The 12,605-nt window shown below is 44.1% G+C and overlaps 1 protein-coding gene across 5 annotated transcripts in view; it reads left to right on the forward strand.

Moving 5' to 3' along the window:
• Window positions 1-12,605, forward strand: part of LOC144600244 (serine/threonine-protein phosphatase 2A 55 kDa regulatory subunit B beta isoform) — a 501,688-nt gene that overhangs the window by 372,342 nt on the left and 116,741 nt on the right. Inside the window, exon 1 of one of the 5 annotated variants that reach the window (XM_078411800.1) lies at window positions 2,342-2,423. The exons of the other annotated variants lie outside the window; for them this stretch is intronic. Within the exon in view, the coding sequence (XP_078267926.1) occupies window positions 2,357-2,423 (67 nt within the window). The 5' untranslated portion in view covers window positions 2,342-2,356. Of the gene's footprint in view, window positions 1-2,341; window positions 2,424-12,605 lie in introns of those variants that run through there. 5 annotated transcript variants of the gene reach the window in all.

Raw genomic sequence — 12,605 nt, forward strand, 5'->3', positions numbered from 1 at the left:
TGCAGGCTGTGCACTATGTCGTGGGTACATTATATTCTTTGTGGTGTTCCAGAGAGAGATAAAAGGCATGACTGGGTAATTCTCAATCTCACAATAGTGTGTGTCTGATACTTCATGGTTTGCCTCAGAACATTGTGCGTGCTTCAGTTATCGCGTCGTTTCTCACCAGAATGATCTGTTGAAGCACACAGACCATTCATTTGGACGCTTTGTAAACCTGCAGTTATTTACACAGAGCACTCTACCCCAGTGTGATAAAAATACTGATCGGACTCTTATTCAGTTGGCAAAATTGAAGTCAAAATATAGTGCCCTCCATAATGTTTGGGACAAAGACCCATCATTTATTTATTTGCCTCTGTACTCCACAATTTGCGATTTGTAATAGAAAAAATCACATGTGGTTAAAGTGCACATTGTCAGATTTTATTAAAGGCCATTTTTATACATTTTGGTTTCAGCATGTAGAAATTACAGGTGTGTTTATACATGGTCCCCCCATTTCAGGGCACCATAATGTTTGAGACACATGGCTTCACAGGTGCTTGTAATTGCTCAGGTGTGTTTCATTGCCACCTTAATGCAGGTATAAGAGAGCTCTCACACCTAGTCTTTCCTCCAGTCTTCCATCACCTTTGGAAACTTTTATTGCTGTTTATCAACATGAGGGCCAAAGTTGTGCCAATGAAAGTCAAAGCAGCCATTATGAGACTGAGAAACAAGAATAAAACTGTTAGTGACATCAGCCAAAGCTTAGGCTTACCAAAATCAACTTTTTGGAACATCATTAAGAAGAAAGAGAGCACTGGTGAGCTTACTAATCGCAAAGGGACTGGCAGGTCAAAGGAAGACCTCCACAGCTGATGACAGATGAATTCTCTCTATAATAAAGAAAAAACCCCAAACACCTGTCCGACAGATCAGAAACACTCTTCAGGAGTCAGGTGTGGATTTTTCAATGACCACTGTCCACAGAAGACTTCATGAACAGAAATACAGAGGCTACACTGCAAGATGCAAACCACTGGTTAGCTGCAAAAATAGGTTGGTCGGGTTACAGTTTACCAAGAAGTACTTAAAAGAGCAACCACAGTTCTGGAAAAAGATCTTGTGGACAGATGAGACGAAGATTAACTTATATCAGAGTGATGGCAAGAGCAAAGTATGGAGGAGAGAAGGAACTGCCCAAGATCCAAAGCATACCACCTCATCTGTGAAACACGGTGGTGGGGGTGTTATGACCTGGGCATGTATGGCTGCTGAAGGTACTGGTTCACTTATCTTCATTGATGATACAACTGCTGATGGTAGTAGCATAATGAATTCTGAAGTGTATTGATACATCCTCTCTGCTCAAGTTCAAACAAATGCCTCAAAACTCATTGGCCGGCAGTTCATTCTACAGCAAGACAATGATCCCAAACATACTGCTAAAGCAAGAAAGGAGTTTTTGAGTGACCAAATCAATCACCCGATCTGAACCCAATTGAGCATGCCTTTTATATGCTGAAGAGAAAACTGAAGGGAACTAGCCCCCAAAACAAGCATAAGCTAAAGATGGCTGCAATACAGTCCTCGCAGAGCATCATCAGAGAAGACACCCAGCAACTGGTGATGTCCATGAATCGCAGACTTCAAGCAGTCATTGCATGCAAAGGATATGCAACGAAATACTAAACAAGACTACTTTCATTTACATGATATTGCTGTGTCCCAAACATTATGGTGCCTTGAAATGAGCAGACCATGCATAAACACTGTTGTAATTTCTACATGGTGAAACCAAAATGTATAAAAATTACCTTTATTAAAATCTAACAATGTGCACTTTAACCACATGTGATTTTTTCTATTACAAATCTCAAATTGTGGAGTACAGAGGCAAATAAATAAATGATGGGTCTTTGTCCCAAACATTATGGAGGGCACTGTAGATGGTCTGAAGAAGGGTCTCGACCCAAAATGTCACCAATTCCTTCTCTCCAGAGATGCCTGCCCCGCTGAGTTACTTTTATGTCTATCTTGCTGAAAATACTCAGCAGGCCAGGCTGAGCATTTTCTGTTTTTATTGCAGACCAAGCACCTGCCATTTCTAGCTCTAATTCTTGGAGTCAAGATCTAGAACATAAAGTCTCAATTCCTGTGACTGGAACTGCTTCCTCAGCAAGGGCCACGAGCACAGGGAATGGAATAGTGGTGGGTAGGCCGTGTTACGTGAAGACATCAGTTAACCTGAGAAGAAGCTTACAATGATTTGAAGACAGACACAAAATGCTGGAGTAACTCAGGCAGCATCTCTGGAGAGAAGGAATCGGTGACGTTGTGGGTCGAGACCCTTCTTCAAACCAGCAACTGCATGTTCCTTCCTACAACCAGCATCTGCAGTTCCTTCCTACAACAATTTGTCTTGTATTATGTTTTTTGTGAGTGCATGTATTGACGTGTGCTTTTGTGTGTGTCTCTCAGGTTGCATTTACGTGTGCATTTGTTACTTCAGTAAATGTGTTCATGACATTTGTATGCAGGCTTGTGTTAGTCTTTACTCCAAATTTTTAAAAAATTGTTTTTAAGTATGTGAACAAGCCTGAGAGGCCAAGTATATTCTAACAATTCTATGCATTGAAACGGCATAGAAAATGTCAACAAAGAGCTGTGTAGCAAGGATATTAAATCTGTCAAAATGTGTCCTCTATGGTTTAATAGTAATATAGGTCAATGTCTGGGGAGTTGGAAAATTAAATTGTCCATGTTTAAAATAGCAGATGGAGAGTTGCCATGCTAAACATAATCCAGTGCACTAATGTTTACACTTGTAACAGACCAGTTTAAGTATGAACGTTACTGCTACGGCACTTTCAGTGCATTTGCAAAACTGCACTGAATCTTCAGCAATGAGTATGATCTGTGTGCTGGGGGTGGCATTGGCACAAGGTTAGTGCTGACATTGCCCTCTTCCAACTCAACAAATAGCTGCTATTGTGGCTCGAATGCAGATGTCCCGACGGAGTAGGCGATCCACATCATCGTAATGACATTAGCTGATGTATTGATGAACCCTCTCTTGGGCACGGTTTGAAATGACAATCGAATGATCCTTCCCCCTCGTCCTCTCTCTTTCCCTCCCCTGAATTGAGTGGCCACACAGACCTTCAAGCAGTCATATTGATTGAACTCCTTTTTAAATGCCTGTCACATTTCTGAGCTTGCCACTGATTAGAGTTCAATGTTGCTAGGTAGACTGAAGCATACTGCCCTAGTCTTGGCCTGCTATTGCAGTGATACCGAGTGACTTGTGCATTATTTTGGATAATATTCTTCACATGTTTCCCCGCACCACCCTCACATAAACGTATCACTATCTTCAAAAGTGTAACTTGTTCCTCTTTCCTTCCCCCACTGCACCTCTCAATCCACCTTCCAGACCGTACGTTCAGCCACAGTATCAAGCCTTGATTTCATATGGCAAGGGAATAAAGGAAAACAAATCTGCTCCATACTGCAGAAAGAGAAGATACCAGAAAGCAATATGGCACGGTGGTTCAGCGGGAGAGTTGCTGCCTTCCAGTGCTTAAAGCACCGGAGACCCGGGTAGGATCCCAACTACGGGTGCTGTCAGGGCGGCACGGTAGCGCAGCGTTAGAGTTGCTGCTTTACAGCGAATGCAGCGCCGGAGACTCAGGTTCGATCCTGACTACGGGTGCTACACTGTAAGGAGTTTGTACGTTCTCCCCGTGACCTGCGTGGGTTTTCTCCGAGATCTTCGGTTTCCTCCCACACTCCAAAGACGTACAGGTTTGTAGGTTAATTGGCTGGGTAAATGTAAAAATTGTCCCTAGTGGGTGTAGGATAGTGTTAATGTACGGGGATCGCTGGGCGGCGCGGTCTTGGTGGGCCGAAAAGGCCTGTTTCCGCGCTGTATATATATGATATGATATGATATAGTACGGAGTTTGTACGTTCTCCCCGTGACCACGTGGGTTTTCTCCGAGATCTTCGGTTTCCCTCCACACTCTAAAGGTTTGTAGGCTAATTGGCTTGGTATAAATGTGAATTGTCCCTAGTGTGTGTAGAATAGAGTTCATGTGCGGGGATCGCTGGTCGGTGCGGACTCAGTGTGCCGAACGGCCAGTTTTCGCGCTGTATCTCTAAACTAAACTAAACACCGGGCCTGTACTCACTGGAGTTTAGAAGGATTAGGGGGGACCTCATTGAAACTCACTTAAAAGTGGTTTCCTTCCACATTCCATTGAAACATTGACCTGGATAGAGTGGATGTGGAGAGGCTGTTTTCACTTGTGGCTGAGTCCAGGATCAGAGGCTATAGCCTCAGAATAAAAGGACGGACCTTTAGAAAGGATGAAACATTGTGCCCTTATTTGGGGAATAAATAAGGGAATTTATTTAATATTTTTACATACTTTCCCTCCCTCTTCACCATACCTGTTTGGTGGGTTACCTGCAAAAGGTGTGGCTTTATTTCTATATTTCTATCATTGCTATATTTCTTTACTCTAATAGTCCCTGCAAAATATATGACCTTACCACCATAATGCATGGAAATATCACCAGATTCACTCACCATCCTGACTTGAAAATATATCTCTAGTTCTTCATCGTAACTGGCTCTAAATCCCCAAACTCTGTCCCCCCCCCCCCCCCCCCCCAATAATAATGTGGGACAATCTTACTGCAGCAGTTAGAGATGAACCTTCATCGTCATCTTGTCAAGGAAATGGGTATGGGCAATGTGCGGCACGGTTGCGCAGCGGTAGAGTTGCTGCCTTACAGCGAATGCAGCGCCGGAGACTCAGGTTCGATCCTGACTACGGGAATTGTCTGTACGGAGTTTGTACGTTCTCCCCGTGACCTGTGTGGGTTTTCTCCGAGATCTTCGATTTCCTCCCACACTCCAAAGACGTACAGGTATGTAGGTTAATTGACTGGGTAAATGTAAAAAATGGTCCCTAGTGTGTGTAGGATAGTGTTAATTTACGGGGATCGCTGGCCGGCACGGACCTGGTGGGCCGAAGGGCCTGTTTCTGCGCTGTATCTCTAAATCTAAAAAAATCTAAAATCTAAAAAATTAATACTGGCATCACCTATGATGCCCAGATCCCAAATAAAAGATTACATTGAAAACAGAACAATTATATGTATGTTTGGAACAATCTTATGCACCTCCTTTTCCAGACTGTACAGTCCAGTTCCCATCAATCTTTCCTATTAAGTAAAGCCTGGAGTGTAAGAAAGTAACTGCAGATGCTGGTACAAATCGAAGGTATTTATTTCACAAAATGCTGGAGTAACTCAGTAGGTCAGGAGCATCTCAGGAGAGAAGGAATGGGTGACGTTTCGGGTCAAGACCCTTCTTCAGACTGATGTCAGGTGGGCGGGACAAAGGAAGGATATAGGTGGAGACAGGAAGATAGAGGGAGAACTGGGAAGGGGGAGGGGAAGAGAGGGACAGAGGAACTATCTAAAGTTGGAGAAGTCAATGTTCATACCAAGCTGCCCAAGCAAAATATGAGGTGCTGTTCCTCCAATTTCCGGTGGGCCTCACTATGGCACTGGAGGAGGCCCATGACAGAAAGGTCAGACTGGGAGGGGGAGTTGCTCAGCCACCAGGAGATCAGGTTGAAACGTAACCCATTCCTTCTCTCATGCGATGCTGCCTGACCTGCTGAGTTACTCCAGCATTTTGTGAAGTAAAGCCTGGAGATCATCTCTGCACTACATATGTAAATTCACTAATAGCTCTGTGACACATCTGGGGTCTCAACCTGAAACGCCACCTATTTCTTTTGTGTAGGGATGCTGTCTGACCGGCTGAGTTACTCCAGCATTTTGTGTCGACCTTTTATGAACACCAGCATCTGCAGTTCCTTCCCACACTTTTTGTGTGCTCCACCCAGTTTGTTGTTACCTCTTCTAGCCAGTGTTCCATTGTTTTGCCAGGGGTTCCTACCTGCTCTAAACGCACCTTAAATCTTGTGTTGAAAGATTGCTGTTGAGGCACTGGTACCTCAGTCCATGGTCCCTATTTCTCCATGGTATCAACTTCAGGCGCTGCTTGATTCCGATGAAGCAGCCAGCTGTTCTGAGAGTTAAAGCCGGTGTTCTCACTTCTAAAGTCCACCTCTCGTTGTGTCCTTTCAGACAGTCCTGTGGTACACAAGACTGTCACTGATGCTGGAGGTGAGGACATAGAGTCTGAATGTATTTTCATATTTCTTCTGGAATTCTCTTTGAAAAGAATACGAAGTTAAGACTATGTGTAGGAAGGAACTGCAGATGCTGGTTTAAACCGAAGATAGACACAAAAAGCTGGAGTAACTCAACACATCAAACAGCATCTCTGGAGAGAAGGAATAGGTAATGCTTTGTGGGGAGACCCTTCTTCAGACATTTCCCTTTCCCGTTTCCCTTTCCCCTGACTCTCAGTCTGAAGAAGGGTCTCCACCCGAAACATCACCTATTCCTTTTCTCCAGAGATGCTGTCTGACCCGCTGTGTTACTCCAGCTTTTTGTGTCTACCTACAGAGTTAGAGTCGTGCGCTGTTCTGAACTGTCACTGCAATGCACCGTGCATTTATAAACCAGTCTTGCTGTCATACCAGTCTTGTTGATGCACCGCACCAGTGTCATGTTTAATCTCCGTCATTGCCGTTTCCTGTGCTATCCATCGCTGTAGTTATGTAAACATATTTAAGAATTAGGAGCAGGATAAGCCTCTTGATCCTGTTCTGCCATTCATTAAGGTCAAGGCTGATCTGATTGTAACTGCAGCTCTGCCTTCCTGTGTACCCAAAGTAACCTTTCATCCCCTTGTGTATCACAAATCTATCCTCCCCGACCTTGTAAATATTCAAAGACAGCTTCCACTGCCCTTTGAGGAAGAGAGTTCCAAAAGACTCGAGACCCTTTGAGTGAAAACAAATCGCCTCATTTCTGGCATAAATAGCGAACATTTATTTATAAACAGTGATTTTAGTTTAGTTTAGTGTAGAGACACAGCGCGGAAACAGGCCCTTCGGCCCACCAAATCCATGCCGTCCTGTGATGCCCGCACACTAACACTACCCGACACACACTAGGGAAATTTACATTTATACCAAGCCAATTAATCTACAAATCTGTACGTCTTTGGAGTGTGGAAGGAAACCGAAGATCAAAAGGAAAACTCGTGCAGGTCACGGGGAGAACGTACAAACTCCGTAAAGGCAAGCACCCGTAGTCAGGATCGAATCCGGGTGTCTGGCGCTGTAAGGCAGCAACTCTAACGCTGCGCCATCGTGCCACCCCACTTCATTTTCATTTAAGGAGAAACATCCCCAGAGCACCTTGATTATTTCAATCACATTATGTTATTTCAAGTATACACTTTGTTCGTAATCTGTACAGTAAATATAATTGGGGCTTGCCGTTATGTCCATCATGCCATCAAGTCAATCCAGTCTGAGAATATGTGTCGATGTCACTCATTTCCTTCACAAAGAAAGCATCGCTTAGGCATTTGAGGGGCTGTACACAGGACCCAACTCCTTGATAATTGGGGTCAGGACTCTAGATTGTGGTCCTTCCCCACAGAGCCTTTGTGGTGGTAGACCAAACTTCAGTAGGTCCCTCAGCGTGCAGTTTCACAACTTGGAATATACGAGTCGGCAGCATTTGATTGTGGAAATCTCCTTACAGGGGAAAACCAACAAGTCTGAAGAAGGGTCTTGACCCAAAACGTCAACTATTCCTTTTATTCAAAGATGATGCGTGTCCCGTTGAATTACTCCAGCATTTTGTGTCTAACAACAAGTTTTGAACATTGTCCTTCACTCTTCGAAACACCATTGAACACAAGCCTCGCCTTTTTAAAGCCTCCCTCATAAGACAATCCCTGTATTTCAGATGTTAAATAGTAAACCATCACATAACTGTACATAATTCATTCACATCTTTCGTTAACTAAGGAGAGAACAATGAAACAATATCCAAAACTAGACACAACGAGCTAGAGTAACTCAAGGGATCAGGCAGCATCTCTGGAGAAAAGGAATGGTAATGTTTCAGGTTGATGGTGATGTTTCATCCTTCCTCAGACTTACTGGTCTTGAAGATAGACACAAAATGCTGGATTAACTCAACGGGACAGGCAGCAACTCTGGTGAGGATGAATGGGTGACATTTCGGGTCGAGACATTTTTTCAGACTGAGAGTCAGTGGAGAGGGAGTTTAGAGATATGGAAGGGTAAGGTGTGAAAATGACAAATCAAAGCAGACGATGCTAAGGAAATGTGGAATGGTTCATTGTTGGCTGAGAGGATGGTGACAAGGAGGCATACAATCAATAAAATTAATCAGAAGGACAGTGAAACTAGTTGGAGAACTAAGGTGGGGGAGGGATGGAGAGAGAGGGAAAGCAAGGCTTACTTGACATTAGAGAAATCAATATTCATACCGCTGGGTTGTAAGCTGCCCAAGTGAAATATGAGGTGCTGTTCCTCCATTTTGCGTTGCTCCTCACTCTGGCAGTGGAGGAGGCCCAGGACAGAAAGGTCACTGTGGGAATGGGAGGGGGAGTTAAAAGTGTTTAGCAACTGGGAGATCACATAGGCCTCATTTGTCTTCCCATGTAAGGAGATTTCCATGCAACTATAGATGATACATTCCCTCTCCAAACTGAACAACATGAAAGCTGCACCATCATCGGTTGCAGATGGACGAATCCCAACTACTACATGCTCCATATACAGTCAGCCTTTGAGGTCTCTCCTCTTCCCATATATGTAGAACATGCAGATCCTGTCGAATCACACCTTGTGGGCAGAACAATGCAACTCCCTCCTTGCAATCCTGTACTGCTGTCATTTGTGCAAGATGGAACTGCAGATGCTAGTTTAAACTGAAGATAGACACAAAAAGTTGGAGTAACTCAGCGGGACAGGCAGCATCTCTGGGGAGAAGGAATGGGTGACGTTTCGAGTCGGGACCTTCAAGAGTTTCAAAGTGCTTCAAATAGTTTGTGGCCAGGGTGAGAGGGGTCAGAGATGATCTTACCCGCTCGCTTCCTGGCCCTTGCAGTGTACAGTTCATCAATGGGGGAAGGTTGCAGCCAGCAACCTTCTCGGCTGATCGAACGATCCGTTGCAGCCTCCGGATGTCGTGCTTGGTGGCTGAGCCAAACCAGACCATGATGGAGAAGGTGAGGATGGACTCTACGATGGCAGCATAAAACTGGACCATCATTGCCTGTGGCAGATTGTGTTTCCTCAGTTGCCGCAGGAAGTACATCCTCTGTTGGGCCTTTTTGACTGTGGAATCGATGGTGGCCCCCCATTTTAGGTCCCTGGAGATGATGGTTCCAAGGAACTTAAATGACTCCACAGATGTGACTATGGTGTTGTTGATGGTGAGTGGGGGGAGGGGAGGGGGATCTTTCCTAAAGTCTACAATCAGTTCCACTGTCTTAACAGCATTGAACTCCAGGTTGTTGCGATGGCACCAGGATGCCAGCTGTGTCACTTCCTGTCTGTAGGCAGAATCCTTCCCATCCTGGATCAGTCCAATCAGGGTTGTGTCATCCGCAAACTTGAGAAGCTTGACAGAGGAGTCTGTGGAGGTGCATAGAACTTATGAATGCATGGAAAGTTATTGGGACAGGTAACCAAAAGCTTCAACAGAGATAAATTATAAAGGACAGTTTAGTGGACAAGAGAGGCAGGAAGATTTCAGGAGAAAATTTAGAGGGCAGATGAATAAACACACAAGTGGTGAAACAATGAAAATCGGGAAGGGCAAGTGATGAGAATTGAGTCCTGTGCCTCAGTGGATGGTAGAGTGGAAGAGATCACAGTGGAGGAGAAGGTGAGCAGTAAAATACGTAGGTTAGAGTTTTAACTGTGAGGAGTTGCCAAACCTGGACCTGAGTGGCTGAGGATAACGCTGTGTTTTGTTTCAACCAGAATTGTTTAAATTCTTCAGGTAAAGTGTAGACAAAAGAAAAATCTATAATTTAGAAGATTTCTTTGTTTTGTGGAGAGTTTGGAATGCGTGTGATGTGTCCATAATTTAGTTTCCACTGCTATCTTAATTTCTCAAATATGCCTCTGGTAACTGAGGCTGCATTAGGATGCTGTTTGTTAAATATGCAGTGGCTCAGAATCGGACTGCCCAAACAGCCTGAATTCCAGCACACACCGACCGAGCAACAGGCTGAACATTTGAATGTAAATGCGATTTGTTTCCAATCCGCTTTTGATAGACACCAGAGGTCAGATCCCATTTTTTTTAAACGTTCAAATGTGCCAAGTCCTGATAAGACGCATTTGCTTCCCATTAGAATGTGGGTAGTGGGATATCATCACTCATGCAAGCCAGCTCCCGTAATTACATCCGCACACTCAATGTTGCAGCCTGCCTCCGAGAAATTAGATAGCAGTGGAAACCAATTTATGGACACATAACCACCCCAAGCTCTCCACAAAACACACAGAAATCTGCAAGATTATTGATTTCCGCTGTCTACCTTTGCCTTTACTGAGTGATTTTAAAAGAAAGCTTCAGTTTAAAACAGCAATGAATTAATTCCGTTTCCCCTTTCTACTGATGCTGCCCGATCCGAGTGTGGACAGGATTTTTTTTGGTTTGAGTTTGATCTTCACTGTCCAGTGATATTTGAATTTGGAGCCTGAATTAGACGGACTGGACAGGAGGGAACAGGAAGGCCTTTGACAAAGTCTCCCATGGGCGACTAGTTTGGAAATTAGATTAAATGAGATCCTGGGTATTTTATCCTTTGTATAAAATCATGAGAGGAATAGATCGGGTAGATGCACAGAGTCTCTAGCCCAGAATAAGTGAATCAAGACCCAGAGGACTGGGGTTTAAAATAAAAGGGAAAAGATATAATAGGAATCTGAGGGGTAACATTTTCACACAAAGGGTGGTAGGTGTATGGAACAAGCTGCCAGAGGAGGTAGTTGAGGCAGGGACTAAAATTGGCTCGGAGCTGGAAGGTGGGTAGTGGAGGATTGTGTTTCAGGCTGAAGACCTGTGACCAGTGGTGCACCATAGGGATTGGTGCTGAGTTCCTTATTGTTTGTCATGTGGGTTAAAAGTTTGAATGAGAATGTAGGTGGCATACTTAGTAAGTCTGTGGATAACAGCAAAATTGGTGGTGTGTTGGACAATGAAAAGGGTTGTATAATGTCACAAGATATAGAACAATTGGCAAAGTGGGCAAAGGAATTCAACTCAGACAAGTGGGAAGTATGCATTTTGGGAAGTTCAACCAGGGTATGATATACCCAGTGAATGACACCCTGGGGAGTGTTGCAGAACAGCAAGACCAAAGGATATTAGTACATAGTACTTTAACTCCCCTTCCCATTCCCACACTGACCTTTCTGTCCTGGGCCTCCTCCATTGTCAGAGTAAGGCCCAGCGCGAATTGGAGGAACAGCACCTCATATTTCACTTGGCAGCTTATAACCCACCAGTATGAATATTGGTTTCTCAAACTTCAAGTAACCATTGCTTTCTCTCTCTCTATCCATCCCTCCCCCCGACCAGTCTGACTGTCCTCCTGATTAATTTTTATCTTTATATGCCTTGTTGTCATCTTCCCCTAGCTAACAATGATCTATTCTACAGTTTCCTTGATGCACATCCCCTTTGATATCTCTTTTTCACACCTTACCCATCCATATCTCTGTGGCTCCCTTTCCCCTGACTCTCAGTCTGAGGGAGGGTCTCGACCTGAAACGTCACCGATTCCTTCTATCCAGAGATGCTGCCTGCCCCGCTGAGTTGCTCCAGCATTTTGTGTCTATCTTTAGTACATAGTTCCCTGAAAGTGGTGATGCAGGTAAATAAAGTGGTGAACAAAGATAATAGAGTGGAGTAAGATAGACCACTCCGTCGAAATCACCGATACTGAAGTGTAGTACACAAAGGAGCCATTTTAGTAAGCAAAACCCGCCATCTGTTATGCCTCTCGCAGTGTAATCAGTGTTTTGGGGGAACATTATGTGTGATGATACCATAAAAATGCAGAATATATCTCATCTATCAACGCACAGATTTTTGTTATTTTTCTTTAAAAATATTTCTGCAAGTTTCTGCCTACTAAAATGGTGCCATGACGTACTACGGTTTTTAGGGTCAAGTGGTCTAGCTCTACGATCTTTGGTGGTGAAGAAGGTGTATGGGCAGGGCTATAAGCAGAAAAGTTGGGGCATCATGAAACAGCTGTACAAAATGTCGATGAGGCCACATTTGGAGTATTTTGTGCGGTACTGGTTGCCAGACTATACAGGAAGGATGTGAATAACTAGAGAAGGTGCAGGAAGGTCTTACAAAAATGTTGCCGGAATGGGGGGGCGTGAGTTATGAGGAAAAACTGAATAGGCTGGGACTGTTTTCCCTGGAGTTTCCTGGATACTGAATAAGCTTGTGGTGTTGGGGGTGACATGGAGTGGGGATGGATGTCACATTCTTTGATTTTTTTAATTTGATCACCACAGATGACAATCATTGAGCCATTTAGTAAACAGGTTGAATACCACTACAGCGTGATTTCCCTTACCAGTCAGCATCAACTGGTAAACATTACC

The sequence above is a fragment of the Rhinoraja longicauda genome, chromosome 14 (assembly GCF_053455715.1).
Source record: "Rhinoraja longicauda isolate Sanriku21f chromosome 14, sRhiLon1.1, whole genome shotgun sequence".
Taxonomy (NCBI): domain Eukaryota; kingdom Metazoa; phylum Chordata; class Chondrichthyes; order Rajiformes; family Arhynchobatidae; genus Rhinoraja; species Rhinoraja longicauda.